Raw genomic sequence first — 21,317 nt, 5'->3', positions numbered from 1 at the left:
CTTTCACCCCACACAACTAAATCAAGAATCTTTTTGTGCCAATCGTCTTCATTTTAAGTGACATTGTTCCCCTCTTCGTTTCTCTCGTTCCAACCGTTTTGGCTGCTTTGCGGTGATGGAATATGAAAGCCCCCCCAAAAGCGGTGATTGAATATGAAAGCCCCCCCAAAAGCGGTGATTGAATGTGAAAGCCCCCCCAAAAGCGGTGATTGAATATGAAAGCCCCCCCAAAAGCGGTGATTGAATATGAAAGCCCCCCCAAAAGCGGTGATTGAATATGAAAGCCCCTCCAAAAAGGAAAGAAATGCGAATTACTCTCTGGCGTCCAAGCAAAATGTCGGCACGATCTCAAAAGTTGCAAACAAATATGTGGGCAAAGGCCTCCGAGCTTCAAACGCACTTTCTTTTCCCAGATGAAAACTATTTTGCTAAAATGTTTAGTATTATTATTATTTTATTTTACTTATTTTGTCCGGTCCCTTTAAAGATTTGAGCTGCTAGTGGCGCGCGCACTCTGGCAGTGACGTCACACTAGCAACATGGCGGCGACGTTGGGCCGAAGCTTCTTTGAGATTTGCGCGTTTGAGCGGGAAGCTGTCCAAAGGTTCCGAGAAGTCCAAATCAAACTTGGTAAAGTGAACACACGCTCGTATTGGGTCTGGTTGCAAGTGGCCAAACAGCACTCGGCGACATCAGGGAGACGAACCTTCCTCGGACTATACTTGCTAACAGCAGCTAGCGGCGTTTAGCATCGTGTCCGTGCGCATGTGTGTGTGAACCGAAATGGTCACTTTACTATGGAAGGCCAAAAAAATAAAGCCTGAACAAATAATTTCATTTTGTTGCAAAGATGCAGCTTTACGCATTCATTTTTTTTTTGTACACTGAATGGTGGAGCCCGTTTCCGCTAGTATCAAAACTAAATAAAACAAATATATTTATTGGCTGCTTAGATATGAGTTTGACTTTTTTGTAATAGTCTAGTCATGGTTTAGAGTTGAAGAAAGACTGAAATGCAATCTGTTGATTTTTCAGCAACATTATTACTATTGAAAAAAAAGGCGGCTCTATTGTACAAACATTATGCGAAGGATAAGCTTGCGCAATCATCTCATTGTCATTTGACCGACAACAGAAGGTCTGTCCTGTTTCGGGTTGAGACAATGCGGCGCAATCTGGACTCGTTTGAGTGAAGTTTCTACTACAGAAGCTTTTAAAAATATTTCTGAAAAAATTCTACCTTGATAAGGGTTCAATATTTTAATGTCTTGTTTAGAGTTGGTTGTATAATAGTCAGCCTACAGCTGATGTATGTATGTTATTATGAAGTAAATGTAAATGTGTGTGTACTGTATTTGTAAAAGTCTAAGCGGACCCCAGGAAAAATAGCTGTCGAAACGATGACAGCTAATAGGGATCCAAATAAATAAATAAATAAATAATAACATGTGCAAAATTAGCATTTCGTGCACAACTGCACACACATCTATACTCTGAAATCCATTTTTTTTACGTTTAAAAATATTTATATGTGGCCCTAAAATACGCCGCCGTCGTAGGACAAGCAGGCAGCACCTCGTCCAGATTACTGTGACGCAGTGCTTCAACGTGTGAATGCTTAATATGATATAGTTATTATGGGACTGCTGAAAGCAGCACATATTACTCTCCATCCTAGAAAATCCCCAGATTTTTTCGCCAAAATGCGGCCCGTACCGTAGATCGCACCGGCATGAATGAGGTATCAAACGATGCGGCTCGATCTGACTCGGTGCGGCATTACTTTTCTAGGAATTCCGAGTTACCATGGCGACGCAATTCCCAAAAAACTCCCAAAAAAGTTCCATAGGAAATGAATGGAGAAAGGGGGAACAAATTACAGATCAAGCACCTTTTTCCAAGACACGCTGCGCGCGCATACGTTAACCGACCGATATGAATTTTTGCTCATTTTGTAGCAATTTTTCCCATCTTTAGCTCAGTGTCGAAATTTATTTTAAGGAATGAAAGCTCTCCCCCCTGTGCGGGTTCAAAGACAGTGAGTGAAATAGCCTTCTATTACACTCTGTGGCGCAATTAGCCTTTGAGTGGCGGGAACCAAAAAAGTCTACTTCTATTTCCAAAAGTTTCACTTCAACTCGTCATCATGGCCACAATCTCTGCTCACTAGACATCAAATTCTCACATTTTGTAGTCACAAGTTCTTCTTTCATTTAGTACCTTTATTTTCACTTTAAGCGAGGAGAAGTCGGACTAACTCGCCTACTGTATCTTTCCCATGTTAAATTGAGGCGGCGCTCAGCCTTCATTTCTGATAAATCATAGGTTTTCAACCTGCTCTCATTTGGTCATTTTTCATCCGATTAAAGAAATGAGAACTTGCTCGTGTTCCCCAAACCCTTGCCGTTCTAACGAGCCATTTCTTGAATCTGTATCTTGAACCGTTAAGTCTTGAGAGGCTTTTGTTCAAGGTGTGCGTCGCTCATACAATATCAATGGAATGTGTGTGCGTGACGTCTCCAAGTCAAATGTGTGTGCGTGAATCTGCATTTTTCTTAAAGGGACAGTAAGATACTTTTAGTTGATGTTGATTATGGTTAACTTCCACATTTCTTGACCGATTCCAGTCGTTTAAATTTTAAACTGTTCAGCTCATTTACAGGAGTCAGCACTCCCATTCAAAATTTCCGCGGGAATTTTTCTAGTTCTTCTCTACTACTCATCAATTACTAGCTCCTTGTTTGTAAACCCGAGCGAAAAGAACAATTTGGCAACCTACCGGACCTATTTGGCACACTTGGGAATTGGGACTTTACATTAACGTCCGAAAAGGTCATGTGTATTTCTCTTAAATTTGTGAGTTTGCTTTCTTGCAATATCAGCCACCCCCACATGACCCAAAAAAAAATACATGCGTCGTTGTAGAGCTTCCATATCAGCTGTTAAACGTGTTTGACAAAATATGATTGACCTTTTGACCTCCCGACGTCCTTGTTGTCAAATAATCAACTTGTACAGTTTGACTGCCATTGCAAGCGTATTTTGTGTTGCCCAGAAATATTTTCAAGGTTGGCGTGATGTGTGTAGCTTCAGGGCCCGCTGCAAGAGCCGTGAAATTTCCAGATTCTGCCGGAGCCTTCCACTATGACGATGGCGGCGGCAGTGGCGGCAAAGTGTGCTCCGTCACCAGCAACAGATTCATCTCATGGTTAGCAACACTCGCCGTAGCATTAGCATTAGCATTAGCATTAGCATTAGCATTAGCATTAGCATTGTTGTCTTCTTTTACTTGGGATTCTTCTCTTTCTTTCTTCTTTGTATTGATATTCTTCTGCTGAACATGGTTGAATTTTGCTTTTGTCTTTCTTTTCTTTTTTTCTTTCAATGAAGGGAGGGCCCCATGTGAACTTGGGAGGCGGTGTTATTTTATTGAAATTGCTTGTCGTTGTTTTGGGACGACTGTAGCGCCCTTAGCCAGCCGCGTGACTTTTCTCCTTTGACGGTTGGCGTTTGCGGCGTCCGTCCAGGAGCACGTCGGGCGACTCTGTGTGGCTGCTGGAGCACTCGTTGGACGGCAACCTGCTGAACAACGGCGTGCGGCTGCGCTTCGTCCACTGCCAGGTGTTGCCGGGGGGCGTGGCCGTGGCCGAGACCCTCAACAGCGTGGTGGTCCTCGTCGCCACCAATCAGAGCGTCCATCGGATGCTCCTGCCGCACCCCAGGCGTCTCTATCGCAGCGTAAGTCTTGCCGTGGGAAGCTTGCGCGCGCGTGTTGCGCCTTGCAAGTAAGTGTCAATTTTCAGGACGCCATTTTTAAAATTTAGTCCAATTTCAATCCCACTTGTTAGCTTTTTAATCATAGTTAGTCAACCTCGTGCTATTTTCATTTAGTCAACCATATGTTAAGCATTTTAGTCTTTATTTGAGCTCAAGAAAACCTCATTTTATTCATCTCATTTTTAGTCTGCAAAAACTCAACGTTTTAGTCTGGACAATCATTTTATCCTTTTACATTTCCATCTAATTTAAAACGACTTCACATAAAATGTTCTCTTATCTTTTTGATTTAAAACAACTTCACACACACTTCGAGTATATTTTCAAGTGGCTCATATGACTCCATGCTGCAAGCTAGTTTTTTTTTTTCATGCTGCAAGCTAGTACGTTAACTAGCAGCAGTAAGCGGTCAGATTAGCATTGTTTGAACGCACTGATCTGAATATAGGACTGGATAGCCGATAGCCCATACACGCCCATGCTAGCCGTTGAAGTCACAGGGCGGCCATCTTGCTCCTCCCATCTCGCCAGCTGTATAAACTATACGGTATACCTGCAGATTAGACGTATACAGCTCGTAGGCAGTTAGGAAAAGGCCAGGGGGCGGGTCTGAGGGGGTTCGTGGCGGGGTGGTCACTATCTTTTAATAAGTTAAAAAAAAAAATAATAATGTGCATGCTATGTGCTGCTTTGAAGACCCCCGTTTTCTTTTAGCGCTCAGTTCCTTAGACCTCAATATTAGATTTGGCATCTTTTGTTGAGTTAGTCATAATTGTTTCATAAAAAATAGTTTCCTCCTGTAAACATCATTAAGCACATCATTTATACATGTATTTAAGGCAATTTGTAAAATGTCTAAAGTCCTCTTGTTTGTATTTAACAAATTGAAAACGTCATCAATCTGCTTCGACGAAGTTCTGTCTCAAATCTTCTCCAATTTGGATTCCGTAAATGTATCGTAGCATCATATGGCGAGAAAGGTTTCTTGGGAGGAGCAATATGGCGGCTTCAAAAGTGTTGGCCAATCAGCTATCCAGTCATATATTCAGATCAGCGTTTGAACGTTAGCCTATAGCTGTAGCTGCAGATTTGAAAAGGGGGCGTGTCACTGTGCGTTCGTGCCAGATTTGACAAAATCATCATTTTGATCCCGTCTTTCTTTGTGAAATAAAATGTCCGTAGATTTGAGTCCAATCTTTATGAAGCGAGCTAAATGTTCGTCTCGTCTTGATTAGTTGACCCAAATGCATTCTGATTTGATTGAGTCACAATGATTGTTTATTAATGGTGCTTTTAGTCGAGTCGAGTTTTCATCCGGTGAGAAATGCGGTGTGTTGCCGAAACTATTTAGATGTCGTTTTCGTTAACAAAATGAAAGACGCGCGCTTTTCAGGACGTGGTGACGGAGTTTCACATGCGCTCGGTGTTGACGGACGTGGCCAAGATGAACCTGGAGGACGCGTGTCACGGCGCCGCCATCCCCGCCACGCTCGCGCCCGCCACTGGGGTGAGCGCCGTGTGGCTCACGCGGCGCGGAGACGCCAACTACGCCTTGGCCTCGCCTGTGGGGGGCGTCGCGGTGGTCACGCTGCCCGCGATGAAAGGTGCGTCGTGTGCTGAAGTGGGTGTGGCCTCAACACGCGCGCTGCCATTTGTCACTGGCACGCTGAGAACGAACGTTCAGCAACTTTCTACTGGATCGACAGTACTTATGTTCTTTCTTGTTGTTTTTTCACTTTAAAATTCAAATGATAGAATTGCCATTTTTGGGGCTTTATGTCTTGTTCAAGTCTTGCTCAAAATGTTTGCAGCGCAGTCAAAAGACCAATGATTAATCAAACCAAAAATATTGACTAATACACGGATCTATCTATTATGTATATACTGTGTGTGTGTGTATATATACAGTATATATATATATAGATAGAGAGAGAGAGAGAAAACATTTATTTTAATATTTTATGCAAAAAAATCTGACCGTGCCCGCAGGGTTCACAAACCTTTGAGGCGTCCTGTAAATCTAAAAAAGAAAAGCAGGAATGTGTTAATGTCATCGTTGTTGTTTTTTTTTTGGGTGACGTGTACCGTCCATTTGGGGTCCGTGGACTCGACACTGGCCGTCGGGCCGCTCCTAATGTGGGAAGCTGCTCGTGTGTGCGCAGGCGAGGCGTTTGTGTCGGAGCTGAACACGAGTTGGGTGAAGCGCCGTCTGTCGGTGTTGATCCCGAGCGCCATGCGCGGCGGCGGCGAGCACAGCGCGGCGGACTGCGTGGCCAGCATGGCGGCGCGAGAGCTGGCGGACGACTCGCTGGTCTTGGCCGTGTGTCTGGACCACAAACTGCGCGTGTGGTCTCTTCGGGTGAGCGGCGGCCGCCATCTTGCAAGTCCGCTTGATGCGATGGATGATGTCATCAAAGTCGTTTGTCCTGTTTTCTGAATTTGAGTTTAAAAAACGTTTCCATTCATCGTGACCTGGTTTGGACTTTCTGGACCTGGATTTGCCACCTCTGCTCGCGTGGTGCATTCAAATGCAGTGGGACCTTTTGAACTCTTAACATGAACATTTCGCACCAAAAGTTGATGACGCGTGCGTGTGTGCGTTCAGAGTCAGGCTTGCGTGCTGGAGGCGGACATCTTGGACTACATGCCGGTGGTGTGGAAGGGCGGCGAGCGCTGGTCGGGGGCGGGCCACCGCGTGCGGCTGACCTCTTGTTCGACCTCCGGCCTGTGCCTGGCCGTGTACCTGTCGTCGCCCCACGCAGGCCAGTTTGTGCTACTGCAGCTGCTGGCCGCCGACAACAACCGCTACAGCCTGCAGCACGTGTCCTCGCTCTTATGCGCTCAGGTGAGAAGGCGCGTGCGTGCGTGCGTGCGTGCGTGCGTGCAAACGTGCGCGCAAGCCAAAAGTCAACGGCTGAAATGTTTTGGCGTAGGAGACACTGGTGGACTTCACGCTGACCTCCAGTGACCTTTGGGCCCTGTGGCTGGACGACGACAACAACGCCGTCGTCAAATACATCAACTTTGAACGGTCAGACACAAACGCCACTCGCTTCTCCTTCCTGTCCGCCTATGACGGGGGGTCCAAACTACGGTCTGGGGGCCGTTTGTGGGCCGCCCGCCTTCCATTTCTCAACTATTGGAAGAAAAAAATGCATGCATGCAAGGCTACAGTACTGAGAAAAAAAAAAGGAGAGAGAGAGAGAAGTTTGGAAAATTTTAACTATCTAGTCTCAATTTCAAACAAAGACAGAAGGTGCAGAGCGTTTCCCGGGTCAGAAGCATCTTTGAAAATGTCAATAATTAGTTCCCTGATTTTTGAATGGATTTCTTATCAGCTATATGATCCTTCAAAATCGTGGATGCCGATATTCGTCAAAATGTGGAATATTGGCCCGTCCGATAATCGGTCTGCAACCTCTTCTGTGCTCCCGCCAATTTTCTGTCATTTGTTTCCCTTCCTTGTTCGTCAGGAACGCGTGTGGTCAGTGGAATGAGGTGTTTGTTCAGCCTCCCCCGGAGAAAGAAGTCCACGTCGGCGTGGATCAGGACCCTCGCGTAAGTCGGAGCGCGCGACCGTCTCGCCAACGTTGTCTGACGTGTCTGATGTGATGATGGACAGGAGACCTACTTGGACGCCATCTTCTCGCCGCTTCATTTCACGGCGCCGGCCATCGTCAAGGCTATCCAGGTGAGCGTCTGTTACCGTGGCAACGGGGCCTTTGCGCGGGTGTACTGACGCTCCTTTTTGTCGTCGCCGTCATCAGATCTTCCGCCGAGGCTCGGACATCCTCGCCGACGTCTCGTGGGAGGGGCTGAAGAAGGAAGTCACGCTGGCCGTGGAGAACGAGGTGCTCTTCCTCCTCATGGTCACGCTCAACATGATGATGATGATGATGATGATGATCTGTGCTGGTATCCGATTGCGAGCAGAGATTTTTTGCTTTCCAGGTGCAACCGTTGCCTTGAGGTGCAAATGGAATTTGTTGAGTGAAAGTGGCCTCGGAAAATGTGCAGCACTTTGGCGGAAAGGAGCCGCCGTTAGCATGCTAGTTAGCTACCAGATGACGCACCGCGCCTCGGACCCCGCTTTGTCCCCCACCCCCAACAAAATAGTTGCGGTGCGCATGGTCAGAAATTTTGCATCAATGACTGGCTAGCCCATCGGCCAAGACTTTTGAAGCCGCGAGGCCGCCATATTGCTCCACCCAAGAAACATTTCTCGCCATACGATCATATGCATTAACAGTATCCAAATTGGAGAAGGTTTGAGACGGTACTTAGTAGAAACAGCGTGATTGATCATGTTTTCCATTTGTTAAATATAAACAAGAGGATTTCAGAGATTTTACTGAAAAACGTGTACAAATTATATGCTTAAAGATGTTTACAGGAAACTTGTATGTATATGTATTATTATTTTTTTTTATAAAACAGAACAAAAGATGCCAAATCTAATATTTGGGTCCAAGGAACTGAGCCATAAAAGGAAAAGGGGGTCTTCAAAGCAGCACATACCGTCCACTTTTTGTTTTTTTAACTTCAAAAAATAAATAAATAAATAGTGACCACCCCGCCGGAAGCCCACCCCCTCCCCCGGCCCCTATTGACCATTTGCACCGACGTCACGTGATGACGTGACCCGGAGCGACTGTTATTTTACAAATGAAAAGTTATTATTGCCCATCGGTCATTTCATGAATATGACTTGAACTCCAGAGTGCAAAACTCCAAGCACTAAGACGAAATCGCCCCTTAATTAAAAAGTCAAATGCACTTTTTTAAAGAAGGTGCATTTGAAAACTAAGCTGTGTGTTTGTTTGTGCAGTCGGAGTGGACGTGAACTATCTGGCGCGTTTATGTGATTTGCAATCCGCAATACTCTACTAACTACCTACCGGCTCTGGTTTATGCAGTAGTTTGCTGGCGAGATGGGAGGAGCAAGATGGCCGCCCTGTGACTTCAACAGCTTTGACGGGCGGCTATCGGCTATCCAGTCATATATTCGGATCAGTGGAGGTCACGCCAATGAAATGGGCGGGGCCCCGTTTTGGACGGCCTCCTGGCGCTCTCAGAAACGTATCGCCTCCTCTCGCAGGAAGTCTTGGCGAGCGCCCTGGGAAAAGCCGTCCTCCCAAAAACTCCCGAGAGACAATTTTGTTGACAAGGGGAAAGGGCGTCGGGCTCACTAACGGCTCGCACGGTCGCGGTAGCGACGGGGGCGGGGCAGGTTGTCTTGCTTGACCGGCACTGATGATGACCCAAAAAAGCAAAGAGCTGCCGCTGCTGATGGAAGGTTTTCGCCCCAAAGTGAGAATCAGACTGTAGAAAGTTGCTGTCCTTGCAGGCGGCAACAATTCAGCCATTCGTCATGAGCAATTCTCAGCATTGAGCTTTTGATTGGACTCGAAACGCTGGCGATGACGTGGCAGGAAATCTTGCGGCGCTGCTTTGACTATAAGACGAGCGAAATCCTCATCAAATGCTTTTCAATCAAGGGATGGAAATTGCTTTTGATGGCGTCCATCTTGAGTGGTTTCAATTTTTGCGTTTGCAGCTCCAGAACAGCGTGACGGAGTTTGAGTTTTCCCAGGAGGAATATCGCCACCTGCAGGTGGAATTCTGGTCCAGGTTTTACGCGCGCTGTCTGGAGTACCAGGAGGGTCTGTCCACGCCGCTCGCCATCAGCGTCGCTCCTCACAGTCACATGGCGTGCCTGCTCAAGAAGGTACGGGACGGACTCGCCCACTTTTCTTTCCACTGGCCGACACCAGCGCGCTCTCCCGCTCGTCCTCGCAGGGTTTCCTTTCCTTCCTGCTGCCTTCTTTCGCCATCGACCACCTCTACCTGTCCTCCGACGACCACTTCCTGTCGGAAGACGACGCGCCGCTCGCCGAGGGTAAGCGGCCATCTCCTTCCCGCGTGCGCGCCAAGCTCCTTCCCGCGTGCCTCGCCCTGACGTGCGTGCGTTCAGAATGGTCGGCGGGCGGCGACGTGTTGACGCTGATGGCGTGTCTGCGAATGCTGAGGGACGCCGTCTCCCTGGAGATGGCGCGCGACGTGGAGAACGCCCTCCAACAGGCCCAGTCGCCAGAGAGGAGCGTTGAGGCCGTCCTGGACAAAATGCTGGCGCAGGACAAGTATGTCTCACACGCACACACATTGGCGTGTTGATGTTACACGCTCATCTGTTGCGTGTGCGTGCAGTCAAAACGTGATGGAGGACATCCAGAAGAGACTGCAGGACCTTCGCAACCCGACGGCAGCCATATTGGTTGTGCTCAGAGAGTTGGACCTGGAGACGGACTTGGACTTTGGAGGCGGTCCGCTCCTACCAGGTATGGACGGACGGACTTCCTTCCTTCCTTCCTTCCTTCCTTCCTTGCTTCCTTCCTTCCTTCCTTCCTTCCTTCCTTGTAAAGTTGCGGAATATCATGAAAAAATGCGGTGATGGCGAAGATGGCCCGTGCGATGCGCGTATCGCAAAGATGTACAGTAAGTTTTGATTTGGTGTCATTTTTTTTTTTTTCCAGTGAGCCATCAGATGCATCGTCAAATGCACATCTCAGATTATCCAAGGCCATTACTAACTTCCAAAAAAAAAGAAGAGGCAACAAGTCCAATGAATTAGCGAAGAATACATTAAGCCTGCTTGTCGAATTTGATTTCTTCGGCTACGTGATGATGATGATGATGTCATAATCTTCATCACGCGGGATCTGTCAGTTTTGATTGTGCACCCCGACTTGCTTCCTTCCTCGCTTGATTGACAGGAAGCCGAGCGACGTCATGGCGGGAGGGCGTTGTTTGAGGGCGTGTCGACATACGAGTGAGCCCACGCAATTTTTTGACTTTCAAGCGTCGGCAGTGAACGTAATGCGCAAACGTCCGGCAACGAGCACGTGCGCTCGCCAAAACGTTTTGGCTCAATGGTGACAATGTGCACGTTGTCCAGGAAAAGTAGTGACGCTCCCATATTTTGCTTTTGTGACACTTTCAACAAAAACAAGAGTGGGTGTGGCAAAAGGATCCTTTCTTTACACGTGGACGAACGACTTAAAACTTTACGCCGACTCCAGTTGAGCGTCGGTGGCTTTTTCGCGTGTCGTTTGACATTCGCGCCATCAATTATAGGAATAGAATGTCACGGGGGCAATCCATGACTAGTTCAGGTGACAGGTCTGTGCAAATGCCATTTCAAAAGGGGGGGGGGATCATGTTAACTCGTTAAATAACGTTTAGTAAAATCCTACGGAGGAGTGCCAAAGACGTTAAAAGACGTTTGTTTCAAAGCAGAGCATTTGGGTGAAACTAACCATTTTCTATTGTTGATTACTGAAAAACGGAATAAGGTAGAAACAAACTTTTTTTTCTGATGAAAGATGAGAGTCCAATCTTTCATTTGGTAGTATGTGTGCTTCCATAGTCCAAACACAACATTTTCTGTGGACCTTGAAAGATCAGTCAAAATGCTTAAATGGGCTGGCACTGGCGAATTCCCGTTTCTGAAAACGTCTGGCAGTCAAAGAGTTAAATAGTCAATATTTTGTCCATTCAATTAATCGATCATCATTGACCTTTTTGCCGCAATGCACATCAACAAGATCGAAAGGCCCGAAAATGTGTTCACATGCTCCAAATTCCCATTTCACGCTGCAGTTTAAAAAAGGCTGAGTATGAAAAAAATGGTCATGAAACAAACGGTATTAAAATTGGACAGAAAAGTGTAACGTTGGGATTTTGCGAGCGTGTGCGACGTTCGTCAACCTGCCGAGCAGCAGAACAAGCAGACGTTCGCCGTCTCGTCACAAATCCAAAGTCAGAGCTGATGATGGAGAGGGTTTGGCCGACTCGCTTTCCGAGCGCATCCGCCGTCATCGGTCAACTGCTGGTCACATGTCATGCGGACGCCATCTTGCTGAAAGCGAGTTGGCCGAACTCCATCAATGGCAACGGCGCCATCTGCAGGGACCGCCTGGTCATTGCACGGCACAATTTCACAGACAAGTCTCAAATGTTGACCAACATGAAAATGTTGACACCTTCAACAGCAGCGGCTTCCTTGAATGTGTTGCGTGTGTGTTGCGTGTTCCAGGTGCGAGCATGAGCGTGCGTGTGAGCGCGTCTCAGTTGTACTCGAGCGCCAGCGCTGTGTCGCTGGTGTGTCAAGCGCTGAACCACGTCAGCACCACGCGGACGTTCCTCTGCAGGGACGTGCTCCTCCTCCTCAAGTTATGCCTGCGCCTCGGCCAGCACGTACGTACGCACGCACGCACGCACCCTCGCACCCTCGCTCGCTCTTTGTCATGACCGTTGCGTGTGTCAGGTGCTGGCGGGCGGAGCCTCTCAGCTGCTTGCGATCCAACAGGACGTGATCCCGCACGTGTCTCAGTTCTTGTCGTCGTACTTCCTGCTCAAGCGGCTGAGCGGAAGCGTGAGTGCGCCCGTCGCCGATGATGCCGTGTGAGTACGCGCGCCCGCCAAGCCGGCCAGCCAGCTGCTTCCGCTCGTGACCTTTCACCTGGCCTTTCTGCAGGGACGCCAACCTGCAGCACCTCATCGCCCTGCACCTCAACGACACCCCCGTCGTCACCGGCAGCGCCGCAGGTTGCCGACGCCACATCCTCGCTCTCGCCGGCTGTTTCTTGTGCGGTCATTCGAGTTGCGGCGTGAACGTGCGTTTGTGTGTTCCAGCGGCTGTTTGTCAGTCGCCGGTGGAGTTGTTCTACCAGAGTTGCGGCCGCAAGTTGGCCATCCGCCACGTCATCTGCCAAAGTGCGGCGGCGGGCGGCGCCGTCACCTGGAACCACTCGATGGTGTCCGTCCTCCAGCTGCTGGCTCAGCTGCTGTATCCTCGCCAGCGTTGCCATGACGATGGGCGGCGTGTTGTTGTTGTTGTTGTGCCTTAACGGCGGCGTGACAGCTGGCCCAGCAATCCCACCTTCCACTTCCCAGAATGCCTGATGGCCAACTGTCAGTACACTCAGCTGCAGGTGAGTGCAGCACGCCTGATGATGTCATCGCGACACGCTCATTTCCTCCTTCCCAAAGCAAGTGATGATGTCATCAATGTGCTCTTGTGAGCGTGCGCACACACAAGCACGTTTCTCACAATACTTTTGGATTCTTCAGTTTACTTTTGGTTTTGGTTTGACTTTTCCTTTTAAAGTTCAGTTTATGACGCTTTTCGAGCATCTTTCTTTCGAGGGATACTCGGGCAGCAAAAAGTAAATATTTTGTTCGCCATGAATATGTTGCCTCATTCACATACAAAAGTTTGTCACTACCGACAGACGTCGACTCCGTCGCCTCGCCGGTGAGATCTGCCGAGACTGCCTGCATATTCCGTGAAATAAGAGAAATGCAATTGCCGGCGCTGTTAATTGCACTACGCGAGCGAGACGCTACGACTTGGCGCTCGCTATCTTTTCCTGATCGCTGTCACGGTGCTTGGTGGAACAGAATTGTCAACAAATCGCTCCTCATGGCGGCCATTTTGTGCCAAATCTCTACCGTTATTTTCATTCATGTCACTCTTGGCGAAGTTGTCGAACCCGCAAGTGAAGGCGAGGCTTGGGGACTCTTTGCTGAGGAAGGAAGTCGCGCTTCCCGCGGCCCCTCCAAAATAAAAGTCACTCCACAGTTCAGCTGTCAAGACACTTTTATTGTGACGAGGTCCGACAACAGTGCCTCGAACATGACATTTTCAGAGCACAAGGTTGAGCCTTGAAACTAATCAATGAATTGTAACGCAACGCATTTCACAAACAATAACCAGAACGGAGTTTCAAATATGGCGAGAATAATTTGTTAGATTAGTTACGAGTTACCTAACGGTGTTTGTTTAAAGGTGGGGTCTTTAGTTTTGTCCATTTTGTGTTTGTAAACAACCAATTGAAATCGCGAGCTCCTCCCATGGCTCCTCCCTCACTCCACTCTTCTCGTCAACGTTGCGCCTGCCTTCAGCGACACCCCCCCCCCCACTTTGTGATTGGCTGCAGGAGCCAACACAGACTTCCCGCCCACAAACGTGAAAATGAAAATGCTTTTGTGTGCGCAGGACTACGTGCGTCTGATCAGTCCTTTCTGTCAGATGAAGATGGGCTCCTGCTGCTTCATGTTAGCTCAATGCTACCTCGCCAATAACGAAGGTCACAAGGTGAGCACGCGCAAACGCACAGAGGTGGCAAATCCAAGTCCAAAAAGTAAAAACCCGGCCACAGTTTGTCTTTAACCCCAGGAGCTAGCTAGCTAGTGAGCTAGCTAGTGAGCTAGCTAGCTAGTGAGCTAGCTAGTGAGCTAGCTAGTGAGCTAGCTAGCTAGTGAGCTAGCTAGTGAGCTAGCTAGTGAGCTAGCTCCCATGGTGCTTGTTTACCTGCTAGGGAGCTAACTAGCTAGCTAGCATCAGGGGCTAAAGCCCCAACTGTGGCCAGGTTTTTACTTAGTGGACCTGGATTTGCTACCTCCACAAACGCATGCCGTCGCCTCAAGGGTCGGGTGGGCACCTGGCGTGACCTTTTGCCACTTTGCCATCAGGCCTTACAGTGCTTCCAGAAAGCCGCCCCCGAGGTGACGAAGGAAGACTTCCTCACGAGATTGACGGGCGGCGAGGACGACCCGGCCACCACCTGCTCGCCCGCCTTGCGCTACTACAACAAGGTTGCTGCTAATGCTAACAGACGTGCCACTGCTACAAAAGCTTTCATGCTAATGCTAACAAACGGCGCGTGTACTTGTCAGGTGCTGCGTCTGTTGGAGGACGTCGCTCTACCGGAACTTGTGATCCAGTTAGCGACGTTGGCGTTAGCTGAGGCGGTCGACGACGTCGGCAGTCAGGTGATCTCAGCCCGGCCGGGTTCGGACGCCATCTTCAAGTCCAACTGGGACTCGCGTTAAGCCCACTTTGTGTGCAGGCGGCCTTGTGGACTCGAATCTTCAAGCATCATTTGGACCTGGGACACAACCGGGAAGCTTACGAGGCCTTGATCCAGAACCCGGACTCCAGCATGTAAGCAAGCGCACACGCACGAGTGACACACGTGTGCGTGCGTGCTCACCCGTTACCCGCGCGTGTGTTTGCGCGCAGGCAGCTGGACTGTCTCCGGCAGCTGGTGGTGGTTCTGTGCGAGCGGGCTCAGCTTGACGATCTGGTCCGCTTCTCCTACGTCAACCTGCACGATGAGGTCAGAACGCAAAATGGCCGGTCTCGCTCGCTCGCTCGCTCGCTCACTCGCTCGCTCGCACGCACATCCCTGCAGGTGGTCGCAATCATCGAGTCTCGGGCCAGAGGCGGCGACCTCCTCACGCATAACTACTACGAACTCCTCTACGCCTTTCATATCAACAGACACAACTACAGGAAAGGCACGCACGCACGCACTCACGCACGCACGCGCCCAGCGCAAACGCAAATTCACCTGTTGACGTGCTAAATGGCATCGTGTGCGTGTGCGTGTAGCGGGCACGGTGATGTTGGAGCTGGCTGTGCGTTTGGGTCGCGAGGTGTGTTCGGTGCGCGGCCTGAAGAAACAGGTCAACTGCTTCTTGGCCGCAATCAACTGTTTGCACCTCATCAGGCCAGAGTACGCGTGGATGGTTCGACCCGTCACCGAGGTACGCACGTACGCGCGCTCGTACAGCAGTCTTACCTCGCTGACGCGTTTTGTTTTCTTGTAGTCGGAGCGTCCGGGAGCGTCTCCCAAGCGCAACTCTGACGGCGACTTTGTGGGGCCCCAAGGTCAGACTTGATTCACACCTGCCAATCAACACAAACTTCACTTGCTGCTTCTGCTGCCATCTTGTGGGAAATGTTAACACTACACAGAGTGCAACAAAAAAAAAAAAAATCCAAATTGGGGGATTTTTATGGTCAAAACACAATCGATTTTGTTTTTTGATTAAATAATCGAGTATTTGGAACAGAAGAAGAATGTTAACTTTCAAGAAATTGTTGACCAACGTTGAATTGACTCGTGGGCAGGGGCGGAGCTACACTCTCTTGTCACTTTTAGTGATTTTTCTTCATGATTATGATTATTACTCATATTATTGTTTTTATATTATTATTGTTTTTATATTATTATTTTATTTTATTTATTATATTAGATTTTTTTAATTTATGATTATTATTATTGTTATTAATTGTATTATTGTTTTTATAATATTATTTTATCTGTATTTATTATAAAATCACACTGTCCTGCTCGAGATCTGCTCATGTTGTCCTTTGGGCTAACTAGTACAATTAATGTCAAAGGGTCAGCTGTTTACTCACCTCTTAAAAGCGCAGCCAGTCGTATTGAACCCTGCTTTGACACCCCCACGAAAAAAGAGATGACTTTTTCAAAGCACGAAGCCCGTCAGTCGTATTTAGACTCATCGGTTGGCGAAGCATGAAAATGCCAAATTCCAATCATGGCATCCATGGGCAAAAATAAATAAAAAATTAGGCTAAATCTTGTGCCAGCATTATGTTGTTGATGATGTCATCAAGTTGCAAGCTGCATTCATATGACCTTCCCGCCGGCTTTTCTGCTCTTTTGTCGCATGATGTCACTTCCTGTGCGTCAGTCAAGCGTCAGGTGGAGATTTTGGAGCTGCGCGACCTGGAGAAAGAATTTATGATGGCCACCTGCCGACTGGCGCTGGTGCAACATCAGCCGCGGGCCGCCACTGTGGCAGGTTTGTGGAACGCCACCTGACCTCGGTCCTCCCTCGTGGCCGCCATTAAAGCGTGGCGCTGGCGTACGTGCGCCCCCTTGTGTTCAGGTGGCGCCAGCCCGCACGAGCTGCTGCGCCTCCTGCTGGACGCCGGCCTGTTCACGTGCGCCCGCCAGCTGTGCGGCGCCTTCAAGCTGCCGCTGGTGCCGATCTTCGACGCGCTGACCTTCAGGTGAGTCCCGAGGTCACCCGGGCCTTGTCGTCACCACTCAACACTTGAGAGCAATTGTTGCTGCCTCCAAATTGCTGACATGGGTTCAACTTTTGTTTTGTGGCGCACACCGGCAGCCACGCTTCCGTCAGCCTGCAGCTGCGGCCACTTGTGTAGTTTCCCGCCACCACAGTGTCAAAGTGTGAGCACACAAATAATGTATCCATTGTCAAGCAGCTCGGAGTGTCCAAAAAGCGCTAAATAAATCTCATCCATTATTATTATTATTATTATCGTTATCATGACATTCAAAGAGGCTGCGGCGGCGCACTGGCACATCGTTCAATAAATGACGATGACGAGCAATAATCATTTTGTGCGTCCTGATTTTCCTTCATGAAATGGGCCGCCACAATGTGCGGCGGCGGCCTGCCGGCGGCCTGCCGGCGGCCTGCCGGCGGCCTGCCGGCGGCCTGCCGGCGTGCAAACATGGAGACGCATCAGCGCGCAAACATGGAGACGCATCAGCGCTTGAATTGCACATGTGCTCGTCACACAACAGGTTGTCGAGCAGACGCTTGCGTTTATTGCCAGAACGCGCGACGGCTGAAAAGTCGCCACAACGGTGACGTTTTGTTTTTAAAGCAAAATCAAACAAATGAAACTGGAGACAAAAAAAACCACCTCATTGAAAATGAGTTGCACTTTATTTACAGCGGTGACGTTCCTGACCCCCCCCCCCCCCTCCGCTCCATTTAAATCGCAGCTTTCACGATTAACTCTTTGACTGCCAGACGTTTTCCGAAACGGACGTCGCCAGTGCCAGCCCATTTAAGCATTTTGACTGATCTTTCAAGCTCCACAGAAAATGTTGTGTTTGGACTATGGAAACACACATACTACCAAATGAAAGATTGGACTCTCATCTTTCATCCGAAAAAAAAAGTTTGTTTCTACCTTATTCCGTTCTTCAGTAATCAACAATAGAAAATGGTTAGTTTCACCCAAATGCTCTGCTTTGAAGAAAAAGAGCTTTTTGTGAAACGATGTTCTTTCATGCACTCTAGTGAATTCTACACTTCTTTTTGTCCATGAATGATGCCACAAACACCTAAATAGTGCTTTGCTTCTGTAAAACGCTTTCACCAACAATGAAAAAGTGTTTTTAGGTTGCAAAATACGTTTATTTCCATTCAACAGTGTAACAGTGTAAGCGTTTTCCGGTGTTAGCATCGCTAGCCGGTGAGGCTTCATGACGTGGTCATAACCGCCGCGTCAATGCTTCCAACTTCGACGTCAACCTCGGAGCCACCACCATCATCATCATCGTCGTCATCACTGTGCTCTTTAGCATTGGTCGATGAGCTGCTTGCAACCGGTCGCCATTGTTCGCTTCCTCAGCCATCTAGCTCCGCCTCCCGTCTTCTACTGCCGCGTCAACGCTTCCAACCTCGGAGTCACCATCATCATCATCGATGATGATCATCGTCGTCATCAATGTGCTCTTTAGCATTGGTCGATGAGCTGCTTGCAACCGGTCGCCATTGTTAGCTAGCTCCGCCTCCCGTCTTCTACTGCCGCGTCAACGCTTCCAACCTCGGAGTCACCATCATCATCGATGATGATCATCGTCGTCATCAATGTGCTCTTTAGCGTTGGTCGATGCTTTTCGTCTTTGAAAAAAATGCTCAAGCGTGAGCTGCTTGCAACCGGTCGCCATTTTTGCTTCCCTAGCCATTGTCCCCTCTAGCTCCGCCTCACGTCTTCTACTGCCGCCGACCCAATCTTGTCAAAAGAGAGTCATCGCTGCCATCTGGGGGCCAAAAATAGTCATTAGGCTAACTAGATCTGCTTGAAACTTTCACCACAGCTGGCCAAGGCTTTCCTCCACCCGTTGCCCCCCAAAAAAAATAAAAAAATTGGAGGACGTCCTTGGCGGCCCTCCGTAGGTTTTTACTAAACGTCATTTAACGTCCTTGGCAGTAAAAGAGTTAATAATCACGTTTTGTCAAATGTCGATTCAATGAAAATGTACGTAAATGTCTTCTCTTCCTCCGCTGAAGGTTGGAAATGTTTTCATGTCATATATTTGCCCCGCCCCCTCAGCTGCCGTGTGCGGCGGCGTCGTCTTGGTCTTGTTTTTCTTTTTCTTTTTCTCCAGTATTTGTCTGTTGAAAGTGAGTTTGCCTCCACCGTGACGTGCGAAGATCCGCTTGTGACGCGGCGAGAAGCTGAAGGTGCTCTTGTTTTCTCGTCAGGTGCATCAAGCTTCAGTTTGGTGGCGAGGAGGCTCAAAACGAGGCCTGGCTGTGGTTGGCGGCCAATCAGCTGTCGTCTGTGGTCAACACCAAAGAGTCCAGGTTGGGTGTCCGCGCTTCCACTTTCCACTGCGCAAATTTGGCCTGCTAAAAGTTGCGCTTTTGTTTTTCTAGCGCCACGGACGAGGCCTGGCGTCTCCTGTCGTGGTTCCTGTCCCGGTTCCCGTCGCCCGACGGCCTTCACCACCGCCAAGTTCTGCTCAAGCTGCTGTCGCACGGCGTGCCGCCGCCCGATTGGCTCGTCAAGGGTTACAAGGTGCGCAAGTGGGCCGCTGTCCTGCTTGCCGTCCACACCGTGCCCGCCCATCTGCCCGTCCTTCGGCTTGATGGTTTGGGCGGCGTTGGGGAGGGAGGCCGGCATCCACATCGCAAATATTTTGGGAGCAGCTACGTTTGCGTGCTGGAAATGGTCGTCCTCTGCGTCCTCTGCGTCCTTTGCGTCCTCTGCTCTCCTTCATGTCCTCTTTAGCTACATCCAAAAACCTCCTCTTTGCTCTTCCTCTGGACCTTCTGCCTGCCATTTGGAAACTCTGCGTCCTTCTTCCTGTCTCTCCTCTGGACGTGTCCAAAGCATCTCCGTCTGGCCTCTCTGACTTGATCTCCAACACGTGCCGTCCCTCTCATCTCCTCCTTCCTGATTCTCACCATCCTGGTCACTCCCAAAGAGAAGCTCGGCATCTTCATCTCCGCCTCCCGTCTTGTCCTCGGTGGCGCCATCTCCAGACCCAACAAGATGGCTGGTCTCAATAAAGCTTTCCTTTCAATGAGCTCGAGAGCAGCTGCTCCTCATGGCGGCCATTTTGCCAAGAAACTCAAAGATGGCGTCCACCTGCCGTTAGGTCTCGATCGCTCGCCGTGAAGCTGCTCCAATCGTCTGAGTTTGAGCCAAAGGTCAGGAAGCGGGTCATCAACGGCCTTTTCCGCTTGTGGCAAACGTGCCCGAAGACCCCAAAGGCTCGCCAATGTCCAAAGATCCAGCGGGGATGATCGTTGAAGAGAAGACGGCACGAGACAAAAGTGGTGGCGTGAGCGAAGGGGAGGCGGCCAAAACGCCGTCCAAGCGGAAAGAAGTCGCACATACGTCACTCGCGACAACCATTCCACATGCTATTCATGAGGCCACGCCTCCCTCCTCCATCTGCCTCCATCTTGCTGCTGCTTGCGTGTGCGGATTGTGGTGACGTGCGAGCGATTTGTGTTGTGAGCGCTTTAGTGGCGGTGAAGCGAGCGTTGGCAAAAAATGTGAATTTGCGCGTTAGCGGGCGGATCTTGACCACGATGCCCTCGTGCAGGAAGTGGACGCGGCGGCTCTGCTGCGGCTCTATTTGAACTTTGACCTGCTGGACGCAGCGGCCGAGCTGGTGATGGAGTACGTGGACGCGCTGCTGGGACGTGGACACCAATACTTTGGCATCAAGGTAACGTGCGGCGCGCGCGCGCACACACGACCGAGCACGCCAACTCGTGTGCTACGATGACCTTTTCCCACACACGCGCACTTGAAGACACGATTGACTTGTTGTGACCGTTACGGATGACAGGCGTGCCAAATGCGTGTTTTTTGTTTGTTTCCTTTTCCATTATGTGTTTTTGCCGCTCAAGACGCCGCTGTCGGCACGCAGTCCGTGCGTGTGGCTGCCGTACACGCCCGTCGATCAGCTGATGGCGGCGCTCAAGGACACACAGACCAACCAAGTCGTGAGTCGGCCGCCGCCTCACTTCCTGTTCCCGTGTAAGCGCTTCCTGTTGACCTTTTGCTCTTGTTTCAGCTTTACGACCAACTTCGAGACAAACTGGCCGATTACCACAAGATGGTGGCGAGCGCCACCAGCGTGATGCTCACCACTCGTTGACCGACTTCAAAGCTTTGACATGTAAATACGACTTTTTGTTACCTGCTGAGTGAATAAATGGAAATAGCAAAAGTCATCTTGTGCTTTTTCTTGCCACGTTCGTTTTCATCTGAAATTGTTAGCGCGTCCAAAATTTTGGCTTGGACTCGCCAACGCAAACAAGGTCCCAACGACTCGACAATTTGTTGCAAAAAGAGTCTCCGAGCGGTTTACTGCCACTCCGGCTCAAGACAATCGCAAACGAGCACAAAAGTTCACCTTCCAGCCCGCTACCATGACGCTAACGCTAACAGGACGTCTTGCGTGACGTCTGGATCTTCCACACCTTTGACAAGATTGTTTTGTTGTTGTTGTTTTTGTCTTTTATGATGCAACATTAAGGGTTGAACAAACACGCGGCTCTCCTGAAAAGTGACCAATTTGAAATGACCAGGTTTTTGTCCGACACCAGCTTAAGTGACTTTGTGTTGGTCTCTGTACTTCCATTTGAAAGAAAGT

General features: G+C 49.3%; 1 protein-coding gene across 1 annotated transcript; it reads left to right on the top strand.

Moving 5' to 3' along the window:
• The first annotated feature begins 502 nt into the window (after positions 1 to 502).
• Positions 503 to 20,895, top strand: nup160 (nucleoporin 160). The gene is made up of 34 exons (XM_077569079.1): positions 503 to 630; positions 3,088 to 3,208; positions 3,528 to 3,738; positions 5,171 to 5,381; positions 5,940 to 6,136; positions 6,383 to 6,622; positions 6,711 to 6,808; positions 7,251 to 7,335; positions 7,400 to 7,468; positions 7,545 to 7,628; positions 9,335 to 9,505; positions 9,577 to 9,676; positions 9,752 to 9,917; positions 9,985 to 10,115; positions 11,873 to 12,033; positions 12,104 to 12,240; positions 12,314 to 12,384; positions 12,472 to 12,625; positions 12,701 to 12,770; positions 13,838 to 13,936; positions 14,314 to 14,436; positions 14,518 to 14,613; positions 14,691 to 14,785; positions 14,864 to 14,960; positions 15,036 to 15,141; positions 15,236 to 15,390; positions 15,454 to 15,514; positions 16,348 to 16,458; positions 16,546 to 16,669; positions 18,907 to 19,008; positions 19,081 to 19,222; positions 20,259 to 20,384; positions 20,569 to 20,664; positions 20,736 to 20,895. Exons 1-34 carry the CDS (start codon positions 540 to 542, stop codon positions 20,817 to 20,819), a joined length of 4,185 nt encoding a protein of 1,394 aa, XP_077425205.1. The 5' UTR covers positions 503 to 539; the 3' UTR covers positions 20,820 to 20,895.
• Positions 20,896 to 21,317: the final 422 nt, after the last annotated feature.

The sequence above is a fragment of the Vanacampus margaritifer genome, chromosome 6, assembly GCF_051991255.1.
Source record: "Vanacampus margaritifer isolate UIUO_Vmar chromosome 6, RoL_Vmar_1.0, whole genome shotgun sequence".
Taxonomy (NCBI): Eukaryota; Metazoa; Chordata; class Actinopteri; order Syngnathiformes; family Syngnathidae; genus Vanacampus; species Vanacampus margaritifer.
Note: the sequence above shows the minus strand (reverse complement) of the source record. Positions and strands in the feature narration are given on the sequence as shown.